At 39.0% G+C, this 14186-nt stretch overlaps 1 protein-coding gene across 4 annotated transcripts; it reads right to left on the bottom strand.

Annotated features, from left to right (window-relative positions):
• Positions 1-576: 576 nt before the first annotated feature.
• Positions 577-8418, bottom strand: LOC105055582 (serine/threonine-protein phosphatase PP1). 4 transcript variants are annotated; one of them, XM_073246569.1, is made up of 6 exons: positions 7881-8417; positions 3040-3270; positions 2711-2835; positions 2413-2631; positions 1526-1621; positions 577-954 (listed from the first exon to the last, which is right to left on the bottom strand). In XM_073246569.1, the coding sequence occupies exons 1-5, from the start codon at positions 8056-8058 to the stop codon at positions 1526-1528; spliced, it is 849 nt and encodes a 282-aa protein (XP_073102670.1). In that variant the 5' UTR covers positions 8059-8417; the 3' UTR covers positions 577-954. The 4 variants fall into 4 exon arrangements, with proteins under 4 accessions (XP_073102670.1, XP_073102671.1, XP_010935744.1 ...); XM_073246570.1 differs by lacking the exon at positions 3040-3270 and having other exon boundaries at positions 7881-8418; XM_010937442.4 differs by having other exon boundaries at positions 2711-3270.
• Positions 8419-14186: the final 5768 nt, after the last annotated feature.

Consider the following 14186-nt stretch of genomic DNA (forward strand, 5'->3'; position numbering starts at 1 on the left):
CTAAAATCTCCAGAGTTGAACTAAATACCCACCCTAACCCATCCTAGAACATTAACCTGAAAAACAAAGTCCGTCAACAAAAGGAAACTATCCCTTTGACAGCTAGATATTTCTCTTTCCAGAATAATTAGACAGCCTGATCAATCTCTCCAAGCAAATCAAAGCCGATAGCCTGATCTCAATTGGAACCTGATTAAAATCCTATAAAATCTAAACACCAACTGGGTCTATTAACGTGGAAATATTTCTTTTTGCTTTATTCACTACTCCAAACAGTGAGACGCAACTGGTTTGCTGTTTGTTCACCATCCTTTAGTCAGATCCACAAATTAAACTTGATTTGCTAGTACCTAGACACTTATATGCCATGTACACGAAATTGAAAGTTGAATACTTGATGGCTCTCATTTTATTTGCCACGTAGTTTCCCCTGACAGCTATAGACCACTGTGAACCAGCATGAGCGAAAAAACAGCATGCCAGCATATAACAAAGACGCAACCAATACTACATACTATCACTGAATATACACAAACATAAAACAAACAGACGATCTATGCAAACACATGCACCACGTAACGAGGCAAGACAGATGCCACATCAACATAATCTACGTAAGTCTACAGAATATATCAGTTATTACATGATTCAAAACTCTTGATATTAATTCCTAATTTCTTCAAAAGACTTAGGAATTCAGACGAATGAGAGAATTCACAGGATAAGACATCTCTTAAGAGTGAAACTGATGATACAATTAAAACAAGCTAATCCATGACTAACGTACATTGACATCAAAGCGTGTTGCATGCCGACTATTCTATTTCAAGAACAGAACTCAGCAACATCTGTGGAATTTGGGCTCTCCCTTAATAGAGCTCTTGCAGATTTTTGACAGTAAATTTGCATCAACCATCACGATCCACATTCTCATACCTTCGCACCTAGAAAAGACTGCTCACAGAAAGATTAGAGTTAATGAGAAAACAGAATGAAGTGAATTCTCTCTTTAGTTGTAAAGATTGTCCAGTAGACAAAGATATTAAATGAAGGATTGAGCAGATGTCACAAGCATAATTCATAAAACGACAGTGAATTCTCAAATCATAATAATGATTGTCATTCTGGTGGCTATTTATATGCTCTGAAAATTTTACCCAAATCCTTCCATAGAGCAAATTAAGCTTGCATAGTGTTTGGATATTCCAAGAATATAAAATTCACTGCTAGTAGAAATGTAGCAAACTCTAATTTGAATAGAATATTCTGAATCTGTAGCATTTAACTTCCTCTCTTTCCAACTTTACTAACACCTTATTCTTTAGCAACCAAACATCAGCAAAATGTCACATTCAAACTTTGAAAACGATGGAATGAAAGACAAAACAAAGAAATATGATTCCGGGAATACAAACCTCCAAACAGAGGCTAGATATAAGAAGTATATATAACCAAAATAGAAAAGAATCAATGATAAAGGAATACATAAGATACAGACTTAATGATCCGATATCTAAGCATGTACCTAGACATTTTTTGATCCAATTATCATCAAGTGGAAAAGTTGTGGGAAATGAGAAAGTGGCGCCCAGCTCAGGTGAAAGTAAGGAACCGAGTAATCCTGAGGATAATGCAGATATCCATATTTCTCAGACAAATAAAATTAAAAATATGATGCCAAAACATCTCACGAATACTGCAAATCCTGTTTTCTTTCAGATTGAAAATAATCTTGTTTAATGTTGATAAATTGACACATCTGTTGGCCAGCTCTATGAGAAATCTCGACACAATTTAATTAGTTGGCATTATAGCAGTCAGTAACTATGCGCTTCAGTGCAAAGATTATGCGGTATATTGATGGATCCCACCTTATATAAGCAGCCAATAAACAGAATCCATTGACAAGTGTTCTACGGAGATGGTTAATGGACCTGCAACAGGCTTTAGTAGACACTCTCAGAAAGCATCCCACGCCATTCAGACAATAAAAGTATATAATATCCTTATTTGCATAAGGTGATTTTCCTACCCGGAGACCTCGTCCACATCAGATTCTATAACTGGTCTTTGAGAGGAACTATTGCGAAAAAAAAATGATGTTTCATTTGTTATATTTAACTATAACTAAAACCAAATATCAAAACCCTCGTTCAAATTTTTTCCACTTGCATGTTCGGAAGCCATATCAAGCACTAAAGTTTTGTAAGTCAATTTCTGTTACCGCAGATGTATGACAAAAAGGAAAGAATTGAGTTCATGGCATGGTCCAATATCTGCCGAAGAATAGAATAAGTCAGGGACTCAGGCTAAAGAAAAATGCAAGGGAAGCCAAAGCAGGTAGAAGTTACAGTTATTCTCTTCATTTCATAGCATGTACATGTTTAGGTATTTCACAAAAGTCGCACAAACCTTGACTCCAGGTGGCAGTGTTCCAGTTTTAGCTGTGGTTGTGCTCCCAAAGTTGAACTTTTTCTTCTCTGCCGGCTTTAATATTTGGAAAGAACACATCAGGGTATCATCTACACTCATCATTGCACCAGCATTGTCAAATTCCCCACAGTAGTTTGGTGCTGAGAATATTGTCACAAGTTGCCTGTTAGCAAAGAATTCATATCCATCTTCCACCACCTAGTAAAAGAAGCACTTTGAATCAAAATAGTGAACTTCAGTGCCAGGAAAATAAATAAAAGAAATAAACATTTATGACCTGATGAGCACGACAGATGAGGTCTAGATCATGTTTTTGAAGGAACTCAGACACCTTATCGGGGCCAAAGGTGTATGAAACCCCCCTGTCATTCATTCCCCATCCTTCAACATCCTTACTTGGATCTGACCAAAGAAGATCACAGAGCAAGCCAGTGTCAGGCACATCAGTAGGGCGAGCTAAGTTTCGTATTTGATCCAAATTAGTCAAGTCTGGAGAAAGACCCCCATGCATGCAAAGAATTTTTTCATCAATGAGAGCTGCGACAGGCAGGCAGTTAAAACAATCTGTGAAGACTTTCCAAAGCCTCACATTAAATCTGCGCTTACATTCATCATAAAACCCATATATACGGTTTATAGATGCACATTCATGATTTCCCCTCAAGAGGAAAAAGTTCTCAGGGTATTTAATTTTATATGCCAAAAGGAGGCATATTGTCTCAAGACTTTGCTTTCCCCGATCCACATAATCTCCTAAGAACAGGTAATTGGCTTCAGGTGGAAATCCACCATACTCAAAAAGCCGTAGCAGATCAGAATACTGCCCATGAATATCACCTGCGAACCCAAAGAAACCAGAATTTCAGCTTTCCTTGACTTGATTAATTACCATATCAAACTACTAGCAAGCAACAAGTATTTCTGAATCTCTCTGGAGTTCTCTCTGACTGATTAAATGAATTGGAATGTAAAGTTACCATTTATGAGAGCAATTGCAATCTTAAAGTGAAATTTGATATAATTCCCCTGGTAAAATATGCGAACATATGTATATTTTGTAGATACAAATTAAAAGGATCCTACAATAACAGCTCAGCACATAAGAAAGAAGCTAAATGAGAATGCTAAAGCATCTTAAGTAAAGCACAGGGCATGAGATCACACCTCCTAATAGAAATTTGTTTCTAAACTTAATTCAAATGTTTAAAAGAAAAAAGTTCAACACAAGGTACATGTGAGGGAGTATAGGATTAGGATCAACTAATGGGGAAGTGATAAAAAAAAAAGGGGGGAGATAGTCAGATCATATGTACTTATCATTAGAGCATTGGATTAAATTGAATCATAAATTAGATTGCCATTTACAATCCCTGGAAATTCCATTTAAAAGTAATAGAATGTAATTTTTCTTAAATTATCAATGAAGACATAATAACATAGTTTAATATCTTAGCCTACCCAATGAATTTTTACTGGTATATTAACATATATTAACTTCTAACACATCAAAAAAATGCAAGGACCAGTATGATACTTTTAACCAGCATTGTAGTACTTAATACAACTAAATATTTACTTCATATAGAAGTAATTTCATGCTACTAACAATCTATTAACCAAAGAGCATTATATATTATAAGCGAATAGTATACGCTTTTACAAAGTTAACCAGATGAGAATTAGCAATACACAAATTGTTTCATCCTGTAATCAGTAAGAATCTAACTGCATATAATAGCAGTATCAACAATCCTTATGAATAAGGGTTATTACAATTTTGCCTGGAAGTCAAAACCGGAAAAATAGGTTGAAGAAGACCTAAGCAGAGATGAGTACAAATTTGAGGTGCTGGATAAGCTACAGGTAGACCAATCCATCACTACAATTCATATAGCTAATCCCTTGAGATCATAAAATGCTTGCTAGTATTTCTGCATTTATCATCTAACTCAATAATTACAATTCATAGACATTCACTTCTGTTTAAATTATTTAACATGCCTAGCTCTTAACAATACAACTTTAATGCTCTTCGGGCATAACTAGCTTCAGCCTTGTGCCAAAATACATCATAAGCCATCCAAGTAGATGTTCCAGAATACTTGAAGCAGAAGCAAGTGTGCAAGTGGAAAACCATTTAAGAGTGGATTTAGGTCCGGGTGCAGAGAAGAGAATCCCTAAAAAATGATTTAGAAAATGAAACACTTAGGAAGCAGGTGCATCAATGAATTTCTTAAGAGATTCCAAAGATGGGGAGCTAAGGATCCACAGAATTTATCACAAACTACAAGTGTTAAATGAAATGTAAAACAATATTTATGTGGTTCTAACAACTCAAAAGATCAATGCAAGTTGCTTGTTCCTTTTTGGAAAGCCATTCATTTAGTGGTTTCTTGATACATAGGCAACTCAGTTGATGCATTGGCAGTGAGTCTCCAAAACATTTGAAAATTTGTTTCTGGATATTTTGAAGGTTCTGGTTCATACAGATAAACAGTGTGGATCACCATTTTTGAAATCCCACCACATAATCTGACTGTAGGGCAAAACTAAATTGGTAATGCCCAATCAATACTAAAGCAGTTGCTAGTCATAGCATGTTACATCTCGATCCTTTAATGTGCAAGCAAGTGATGAAGACATCATGAAAAATAGTGCCTATAACACAAAAAGGAAAAAAAAAATCATTGATTGGTCACTATCGCTTTTGAAATTTAAAGAAAAAAACAACTCCAGTCCTCATCCAAATATATGGAATTCTTAATTCCTAATTGTCGACCACATGCATGATATAATGCAAAATGTGCACAACTATATAAAAAAATATAGCATGTGCAAAAGTCCATACATACTTGTCCTTATGAAATCTTAAAGTTTTTTTTTTTTTTTTTGCCATATGTATGTGCACCAATAGTGGTGCCTTCATGGTAGTAGACATGTAGGATTACAGGATTACATTCAAGAGCGAAGAACGAGAAGAAAAAGAAGGCTTTAGATCAACGAGTTGATCCCGTAGTCCAGATCAAAGTGTTGATCTAAGATCTCAAAGCTAAGATTCTTCTTGGAAGAAGATTCTACTATGAGAAGATCAGTTCGAGATGGATCCCGATGGATACTCGTAGAGGCCGGACATGTGTGCGGCTCAAGCATCTATGAATCTATGATCATCGGAAGCAGTGAATATCTACCCGCGCTAAGGTATAGAGATCCGATCTTATATTTGTATCTAAATTCCAGATTATATATATATTTCTCTTCTGGACTTTGGGTAGGATTAGATTTGATCTTATGCATGTGGGGTTAAAGGGTTTAACCCGTTTTGTTTTCCACTACGTTCAAAAAGATTTTGAAATATATATATGCTGCCCACCCGATTTTTTAACATGTAGAAAGTTCCAGCTTTTACAAATTGAAATTGAGCAAATATTGTGAGAATTGCAAGAATAATGTTATCTCTATCCTCCAATCCATGTTATTATCTAGCTAAACATGCTGAAGCTTGGTCACCTTGCTTAGCAAGAGCCAAAAGAAACCTTAAGCTAGTTGGGTTATTATGAGGAAACTCTTTTAAACTATGCATAAATAAAGATAAAATGACCGATAAAACCTCTCCATGTCCTCATAAAGTACCTCCACCTAGGTTACTTTAGGCCTACACCTCCTAGTGCATTTCACACATTCCTTCACAATTGCTTCCTCCAACTTTCCATGACCAAACCATGCATTACCATATTAAGGTAATTCAAGAAAAATAATTAGCATACATCACGTGAATGATCCAAAAATTTTGCTCTATGGTCATCAAAACTTGATATCACAATTCCTAGCTGAGGTTTGTTAAGTGATAACTTTGCAATGTTCTTTTTTTTCCTCTCAAACTATGCTCTTTATTAAAAATCAAAGGAACACTAATACATCATGAGTAAATAAATGCAAGTTGCAATAGCATAGTTTTATGTCTCCTTTTTTTCTCTAAAGCACAAACGCGGAAAGCTTGTACCCTCAGCATCAGACAAAATCAATAACAGATAATGTACTTAAGCGGACATCCTTAAAATTGATTGAAGACACCTTTCCAACAGCGAATTTTCAGGCAGGGGATTGAAAAAAGGGAACTAAAAGGGGCCATTTCAAAGGTATTTGTCACAATATTATGGTCATTTATTTATGATCACCATTTGGATCTTCTGACATCTGACAATAAACATAACTTGATAAAAGCACACCTTAGCTGTGCACTGCTTATGGAGCCAAATGCAGGAAAAATGATTCTCCATGCAACAACAACGTATGCAATTAACTGCAAATTGTAATGTCCTAGAAAGCCATACCAAAAATGCTCTAGTTTCATCTAGTCAAGAACCACACAGGACTAGATTTCAAGTTTGATCATACACAATTAGCTTTCCTAGTATCACCATATACCGTGCAGTACCTTTCAGAACACCTCTTCATTTAAGGTCTGCAAATTTCACACATAGTTACTCCCAATAGAATCTCTTTCTCATATATGAGTTTATATTTCACTCGATTTGCCAGAAACAGATGCATCTTTCTCTAGTTCTAGGACTACACTCTTAAAATTTAAATTTATACAACTTATTTTGAACATACTATGAGAAAAAAAAGAATATTAGTCATGATACTTTGAAACATGGAATCAAACCTAAGGTGTACCATGTAGGATAAAAATTTGATATTTACTTATCATAAAATAACCTAAATGGGTGCAGCTATACCGAGAATGAATGGAATTGATGCTTCCTAGTTACTAAAATTAAATAATATTCCAAAATCTTATTTTTACCTTCAATCTACTGCATAACAGGATGAAGAAACAGAGAAAGATAAGCTTAAAAGCAACTAATATAGGGTTTCATGATCGTGACACAAAGATGCGATGTCATTTTTCTTTTTGAATCATAGGAGACAGAGAAAGAACATGAAGGCTTTGCGAGTAGAATTTTACTATGCGGCAAGCTCAACACTACCAGTAATCCAAGTACGGAATCATTAGCAAGCTTTTAGACTGGAAATTCCAAATGTGGTCATCACCCATTCCCTTCAACCCCCTACAAAAAGGCAAAGGAACGACAAGTTTCCCCACCGACATCAATAAACCAAACACAATCCATTCCCAAGAAACCATTAAGGAACAAACCAAGATGCAGAAGCATCAAAAAGATGTCCTACATCTTTTATCCTGATCAACATTATCAATAACTCAGATACAGAATAATAAACAAGATATTAGATTGCAAGATTGCAAATTCCCAGTCTTCATAACAGCAATCGCCTTTGACCACAGAATAGAAGGCATTCGCTAATTCATCAAGGTTCAAGCTTTTGCCCACTGACATCAATGACCAACCAAAAACCCATTACCAAGAAACCAGTTTGGCACAAATCCAGATCAAGAAACATCGGAAGGGGCAAGTAGGATTTACCACAAATCTTGATGGGCGCCTCGAGCTCGAGAAGATTGGGCTGCTGCAAGAAGATGTCCCTCGACACGACGCAGAGCTGCCGGATCTCCGTCTCCGAGAGCTGCACCTGCTTCCCCGCCCGACTTCCCCTCAGTTCCAGCAGCCGCCTTATGATATCATCCAGAAGACCGGGATCCATCCCACCACCCGACAAAGCACAGATCGAACGAAACCCTAGAAATCCAGAAGCAACGGAGCCCCCTTTCGTGTCTCTTCGCCAAGACTACGAGTGGACCCAGGGAGGAGAGGGAGGGAGAAAGTGGCCCCTTTCCTCCGCCGCCGCTCCCTTCCTCTCCCTCGCTCCTATTGAGATCTCCTCAAACATTCCTCTCGATCTCCCTCTTCTCCTCTCTCTCTCGATCGCAGGAACTTCTCTCCAGTTCTCCGAGAGGAAAAAGAGATGCCCTCTCGCTCCCTCTCCGCGAAGGAAACGATAGAGAAGACACCAGGAGAGGGGGTTTTTACGACTATTGTTTGATCGCTACTCGGGAGGGCTGCAGAGAGATCGCGTCCGACACTCCTTGTAAATTAATACCCCAATATGGGACTGTTATTTGCACACGTATACTTCATCAATCGTGTTCTCCTTCGCTGCTGAAACACGGAAAGCAAAGCTTACGTGGAATCTCGTTAAATTACATGGTGGGGGCCCAAGTTGTTGCTTGGGAGCGGATCGAGAGGATTGGGGCGGAACGGAGCTGGAGATCCAGCGGGGGACAGGGAGGTGGGGATCGGACGCTTGTGATTCTTTCTATTGGGATTTTCTTTTGGATTTAATAATGGTTAGGTTTGCCGCGCGCGAGAGTTGACCGTGGCCGTCCAGTCTGCCGACTGGACTGATCGGACGGTGGAGAGCGGTCAGCCGCCGGGGTTTTTTAATTTTTTGGTTGAAGCAGCCGGGGGTTGGAAGGGAGCACTGTCGGCCGGAATGTTAATTCAGGTTCGGGATATGGGGGACCACATGGACCACCGAATATGGGAGTAGGATGATATCCCATCAAATTTAAACGTGGACAAGTGGATAGGACGTACAGGGTAATGCTGCTTTCCGGGCACCCCGATGTCCCGCAAACTTTGGTGTAATCAATCGCATCGGTATACTTCGCACGAAAGTATACTTCCTCCAATATTTCATCCATCCTTCAATATTTCATCCATCCTTTTTTTATTCTCCCAATTTGGAAGGATGCAAAATAGTGGGTCAGAATAGATAAACAATCTTTCCTTTTTCACCTATCCTTCCTATACCTTTTTGAATCAAATGATGGATGTAAGCTATCCACTTTTCAATTCCATCCATCCACCCCTTATGATCCCAACCAAACACAGGATTACTGTCCTAACTCTTATTGCAAAACTCCAACGTTAAGTTGAAACTAGCAAGCATGAGATGTTGATGAGGTCAGCAATTGTCTAATATATTGTATGCATTTATCGTTGTTCCTCAATTGATAATTGAATTTGAAATAAATTTTTTTTTCAGATAGAGAATCTTTCGATGCTCAAGTTAGTCAAAATTCAAAGAACAATAACAAAAAGAATGTTGAAAGAGAGAGAAGAGATTGTTGAATGATTGATGTAAGGATTCCTTGCTTGTCTCTATTTATTGAGAGAATTTGATAGTCGTTATCGAGATGAGCAGAGCATATATTACCTGTACAACAATAGTTACGTTCGTGATTAAATGCTCAATAACAATTATCCACATGGTTTTGTGATTATGGTTGCTTTAATCATACGATAATGATTGAGAGCTCATTGTTATTGCTAATTTTCAGACTGGCATGATCATGCTTTCGATTCATTTGTATCTGAGATGATGAGACCGGATTTGTAAAGATGGCTCTACCTCACTCATCATGGAGATCGAGCAAAACATCCACCACATCATCAAATAATAAAGATTAATATTTTTTATTAAATATAAACATCTCGATGGTTGAGAATAGCAAGATGAAGTAAAGATAAGTTGATTAAGTAGCAAATTCTTTATTGTGGAAAAAAAGAAGAAGAAGGAATGTACGTACCTTCTTCTCTTTCCTTGTATTTATGAGTATTCCAATATTCTTATTTTCTTTTGCTAAGGAAAGCGAAAATAGAAAAAGAAATTGTGGATTCAAATGAACAACCTTGGCTAATTTATATTGCCATCATTTATGCCAAATATTAAAAAATAATATAATAGTTTTATCAAGAAGATGCGGTCCAAAATTCTTTTGACAATTGAAAAGTCGTGGACACGTTATTCATGTCATTGATGAATGAAAAATTTTTGCCATCCAATTGTCCATTTACAATTCATTTTTGGAACAGATTGTCAAATGGAGGGAAACAATATTAGCTCATCTACGGTTCTTCATACCTATGTTGCTGATAGCCCAAGCCCAACTTGCATTGGCCACTATTCTCTTGCCATCTCAGTTCAAAACAGCACAATCATATAGCCACATATATTGCACACATAAAGCATGTTTAATTGATATTATTTATGTGATTGCCAAATTAAGCTATAGATCAGGCTCACAAGAAAGGTCGTCTCAAGGCCAACGTTCTGAAGCTTTTATCCTCGTCCTCTAACGGTAGTCATAGAAGTCTGCGGACCATGGTCCTCCACTCGACCACCAATCCCCTTGGCCCAGAACGCCTATAAATATTCCCCTCCATCCATTGCTACCACCCCAAATTCCCACCTCTAACAAACACCATGAAGCCTTCCCTTCCACAGTATCTGCTTCTAGCCCTCCTCTTAGCAATGGTGGCTCTCGCCACACCCTCTGATGCCAGCTCCAGGCCATCACGTTTTATCGACAAACTTCCGGTCGCGAAACGGCCACACATCAGAGATATCAAACCGCCACTAGCCTTGCAGCCCGTATCTGGACCGCTGTGCCCGGATCCCGGCTGTGGTGCCATACCGGACGAGCACATCTCCAAGCCTTTGCCAAGGTCACGGAAGAAGCCACTGCCACATGTGAAGAAGAAGAACCCTTCCGGTCCTCAACGTAAGCCAACCCACAAGCCATAACTGGATCCAGTCCCGTCGTGCTCTCATGTACCTGGATATATGTACGTATTGCATCCGTTGAAGCATATATATATATATATATATATATATATATATATATATATAATAAGAGACTTTTATCATTGTTTTGATATGCTACTAAGAGGATCCTGCAGTAGAACTTGATGCATCACGTTCTTATTGAATGACTACAAGCATATATATTTCTGATTTCCTGGTACAAATTTGTTTATGGGTTTGTGGATGGCAGCTGACGTTCAACATTAATAACTTGTTCTACTACCACCTTGTTAATTTGAGGTTGAGTAGCTTGTCATCAGCATGGGCTACCACATATCTATGCTAAACCACATACATCTTCAAATTGTGTCTTATGGAGATTATGTTTACTCTTCTCATCGAAATAGGATTATGTAACCTAGCTAGCAACTGAGCACAGGTTTTACTTATAATTAAAAGGCTGGTTCACAAGTGGCTTAAATGATTTGCCTGCTTACTTGGTAACATGATGTCCAGCCTTTCATTAACAATGGATATTCTTCGAAACACAAAGCCATGCTGATGCTTTGCCACTGACGCAGTCCACGGTCTCGAGTCTTGACGAGTGGTCTGCTGTTTGGTGCTCTTCATCAATCTGCTATTAATTGTTCTTAGCTAATGAAATGGGTACATGCGAATGATGGACTGTGTTGGGATAAACTGATCCATCTCTATAAACCGACTGATCTTCAATACAGACCAACCGATATCTGACTCCGATCTCACAAATAGACATGATCCTGAAAATGACTACCGACCAAACATCGACCGAACAAACCGACACTATTCTCAATCGACCAACCGAATATATCTCACCGACTCAAAATCGACAAACGACCGATGTTCGGATACTACAGATAGCGGACTACTTCGACCGTCGATTTTTCAGAGTTCTCAACCGACGGTCAATCCCTGATGTATAGTCGGCCGACTCATTCAACATATCATAACTATCATGGATGATTATCTCTCAAATATCGCGGCGTAATTCGTAGGATTTAATAACTCACCACGAGATTACAGCCCAATGATTCTAGGCCATAAAATACGAGATCATATCCGACGATTACAACTATCTTTTCTATAAAAAGAGGGGTAAGGCAACAGCATCGATAGGCCACTTTTGAACTGAGCTCTGTCATCTTTCTCATTCAAAAATACTGTTGCTCAGTTTTTCTCTCTGACTTAAGCATCGGAGAATCTCCGTCGGAGACAACTCCAATCAGTGTGGATGTTGTTTTGCAGGTTCTCGTTTCCGACAACAGACGATGAGGGAGTTGACCACAGCAGACCGAGTGAGAAGTCACAATGTGAAATTAAGGATACGTTTGGCTACACTTTTTGATTTTTGATTTTTAAAAAATATTTTTTTATTTATTTTAATTTTTATTATTGAGTAAAAATAAAAAAATAAAAAATATGTTTGCTAATTACGTTGCCATAAAGCAAAAAGTAACGTTTGGAAATGATCGATGAACAGCTCGACGAGGGAAAAAAATTCAAGAAGAGAGAGAGAAGGGAGTGGGGAGGTGACGAGTTCGACGAGAGAGAAGGATTCGGACTCTTTATTTTTTGGTTTGGTATTTTAGACGTGCGGAAACAAAAAAAAACAAAAAAATAAATTTTGAAAAGCAAAAAATTTTTGTTTTACATATAAAATAATTATTTTAATTTTAATTTTTAATTTTTTATGATATTATCAAATATTATTTTTTAATTTTTATTTTTTAAAAATTAAAAAATATTTTTTTAATGACTAATCGAATGCATCCTAAGTTGATAATTTGGCAAATGTTCTCGCATGACATCAGCCGCAATTAGAGGCAACCGAACCCCAAGGACTGATAATTTTTAAATTATAGAGAAAGTAATAAAATCATTTATCAATTTCATTATGTAGGTTTTCTAAATCTCACGAAGTACTTATCTAACGAAATCATGACATCTTAGTGGAATATAGTGAGGGAGTTGCCCTTTCCGCCCACATAAACTAAAACTAATTTCCTGTAAATTGCGACGTTAGAACAAGAATGACAAACACCATCTTTTTGCACACTATATAAACATATATGTAGAAGAGAAAAAGGTAGTATTCGGTGGAGTAAAGCCGGTAAAAGACTTGAAATGAATCCCATGCATGCCAACCTGCAGCGAGCTCTTGCTTGGATGAAATCCCTTCTCACTTGGCCCAAAGGTCACAGGTTTGGTTTTAGATGGGAGTCATGTTAAGATTTGATGCCTCGAGATTCAGCCCACAGCGAGATTCGTGGTGAAAAACGGAGTCCAACGAGACGAAGATCACCTGAAACGGAGCTCGGATGGAGGAGATACGAGCTTTTGAAGTCGGCACGAGAATCGAGGCGACGGAGGACCGTCAGTGACCGGCAGCGGGCGGCAGCAGCTCGGCCGCAGCCGGCGGCACGCAGGATGCGCGACCCAGGCCCGTACGGGACGCGCGACCCAGCCTCGCGGCCCAGGCGGGCGCACGACCCAGCGGGGCGCGCGGCCCAGTGGGGCACGCGGCCCAGGCGCGCGCAGGCCCGCGCGCAGGCGCGGCCCAAGCCCGCCTTCGCGGGCCGGCCCAAGTCCAAGCGCGGTCTGCTGGCCCTTTGCCCCGGTCCACCATGGACCGCATGGACGTTTCCCATGCATTTCTCGCGGTCCACGGTACTATTCCATGGACCGATCGCGATCGGACGGCCCAGGGAGATTGCGGTGACGATCCGACGGTTCAGGAGGTTGATTTGGCTTGTTTAGGAGACGTAAACTTAAACCACGTTTAAGGTCTATAAAAGGCCTGATCGTGAAACAGAGAGAAGTGGGTTCGGGTTTCTCGCCGTACGAAGCCCGTACGAACCTGAGAAGAGAGAGAGAGACGAGAGTGCTGAGGGAGAAGGAGCAGGAGGCTCCTGGACAGCGGTCTCCAGGTACTTCAGGGTTTCAGGGAGGGTCTTCAAGAGAGAGAGAGCTTTTGTGAGGGAAACTTCAGGTGAGAGAGAATTGGGTGTACAAGGGTTGAGGGTGAGGTCTCCTCTTGTAAAATTTTCTTTTTCATAGTGAAGTTTGCATGCCCCGTGGAGGCGAGCCCTTTTGTGGTTGATCCACGTATTTTGATTGTTTTCTTTTTGTTTTGTTTCTTCTTTCTTCCTGCTGCATCGCGTGGTACTGAAAAGATCTTGGGAGGTGGTGTCCTGGCCAGACAT

Source organism: Elaeis guineensis, chromosome 12 (assembly GCF_000442705.2).
Source record: "Elaeis guineensis isolate ETL-2024a chromosome 12, EG11, whole genome shotgun sequence".
In the NCBI taxonomy this organism is placed as follows: Eukaryota; Viridiplantae; Streptophyta; class Magnoliopsida; order Arecales; family Arecaceae; genus Elaeis; species Elaeis guineensis.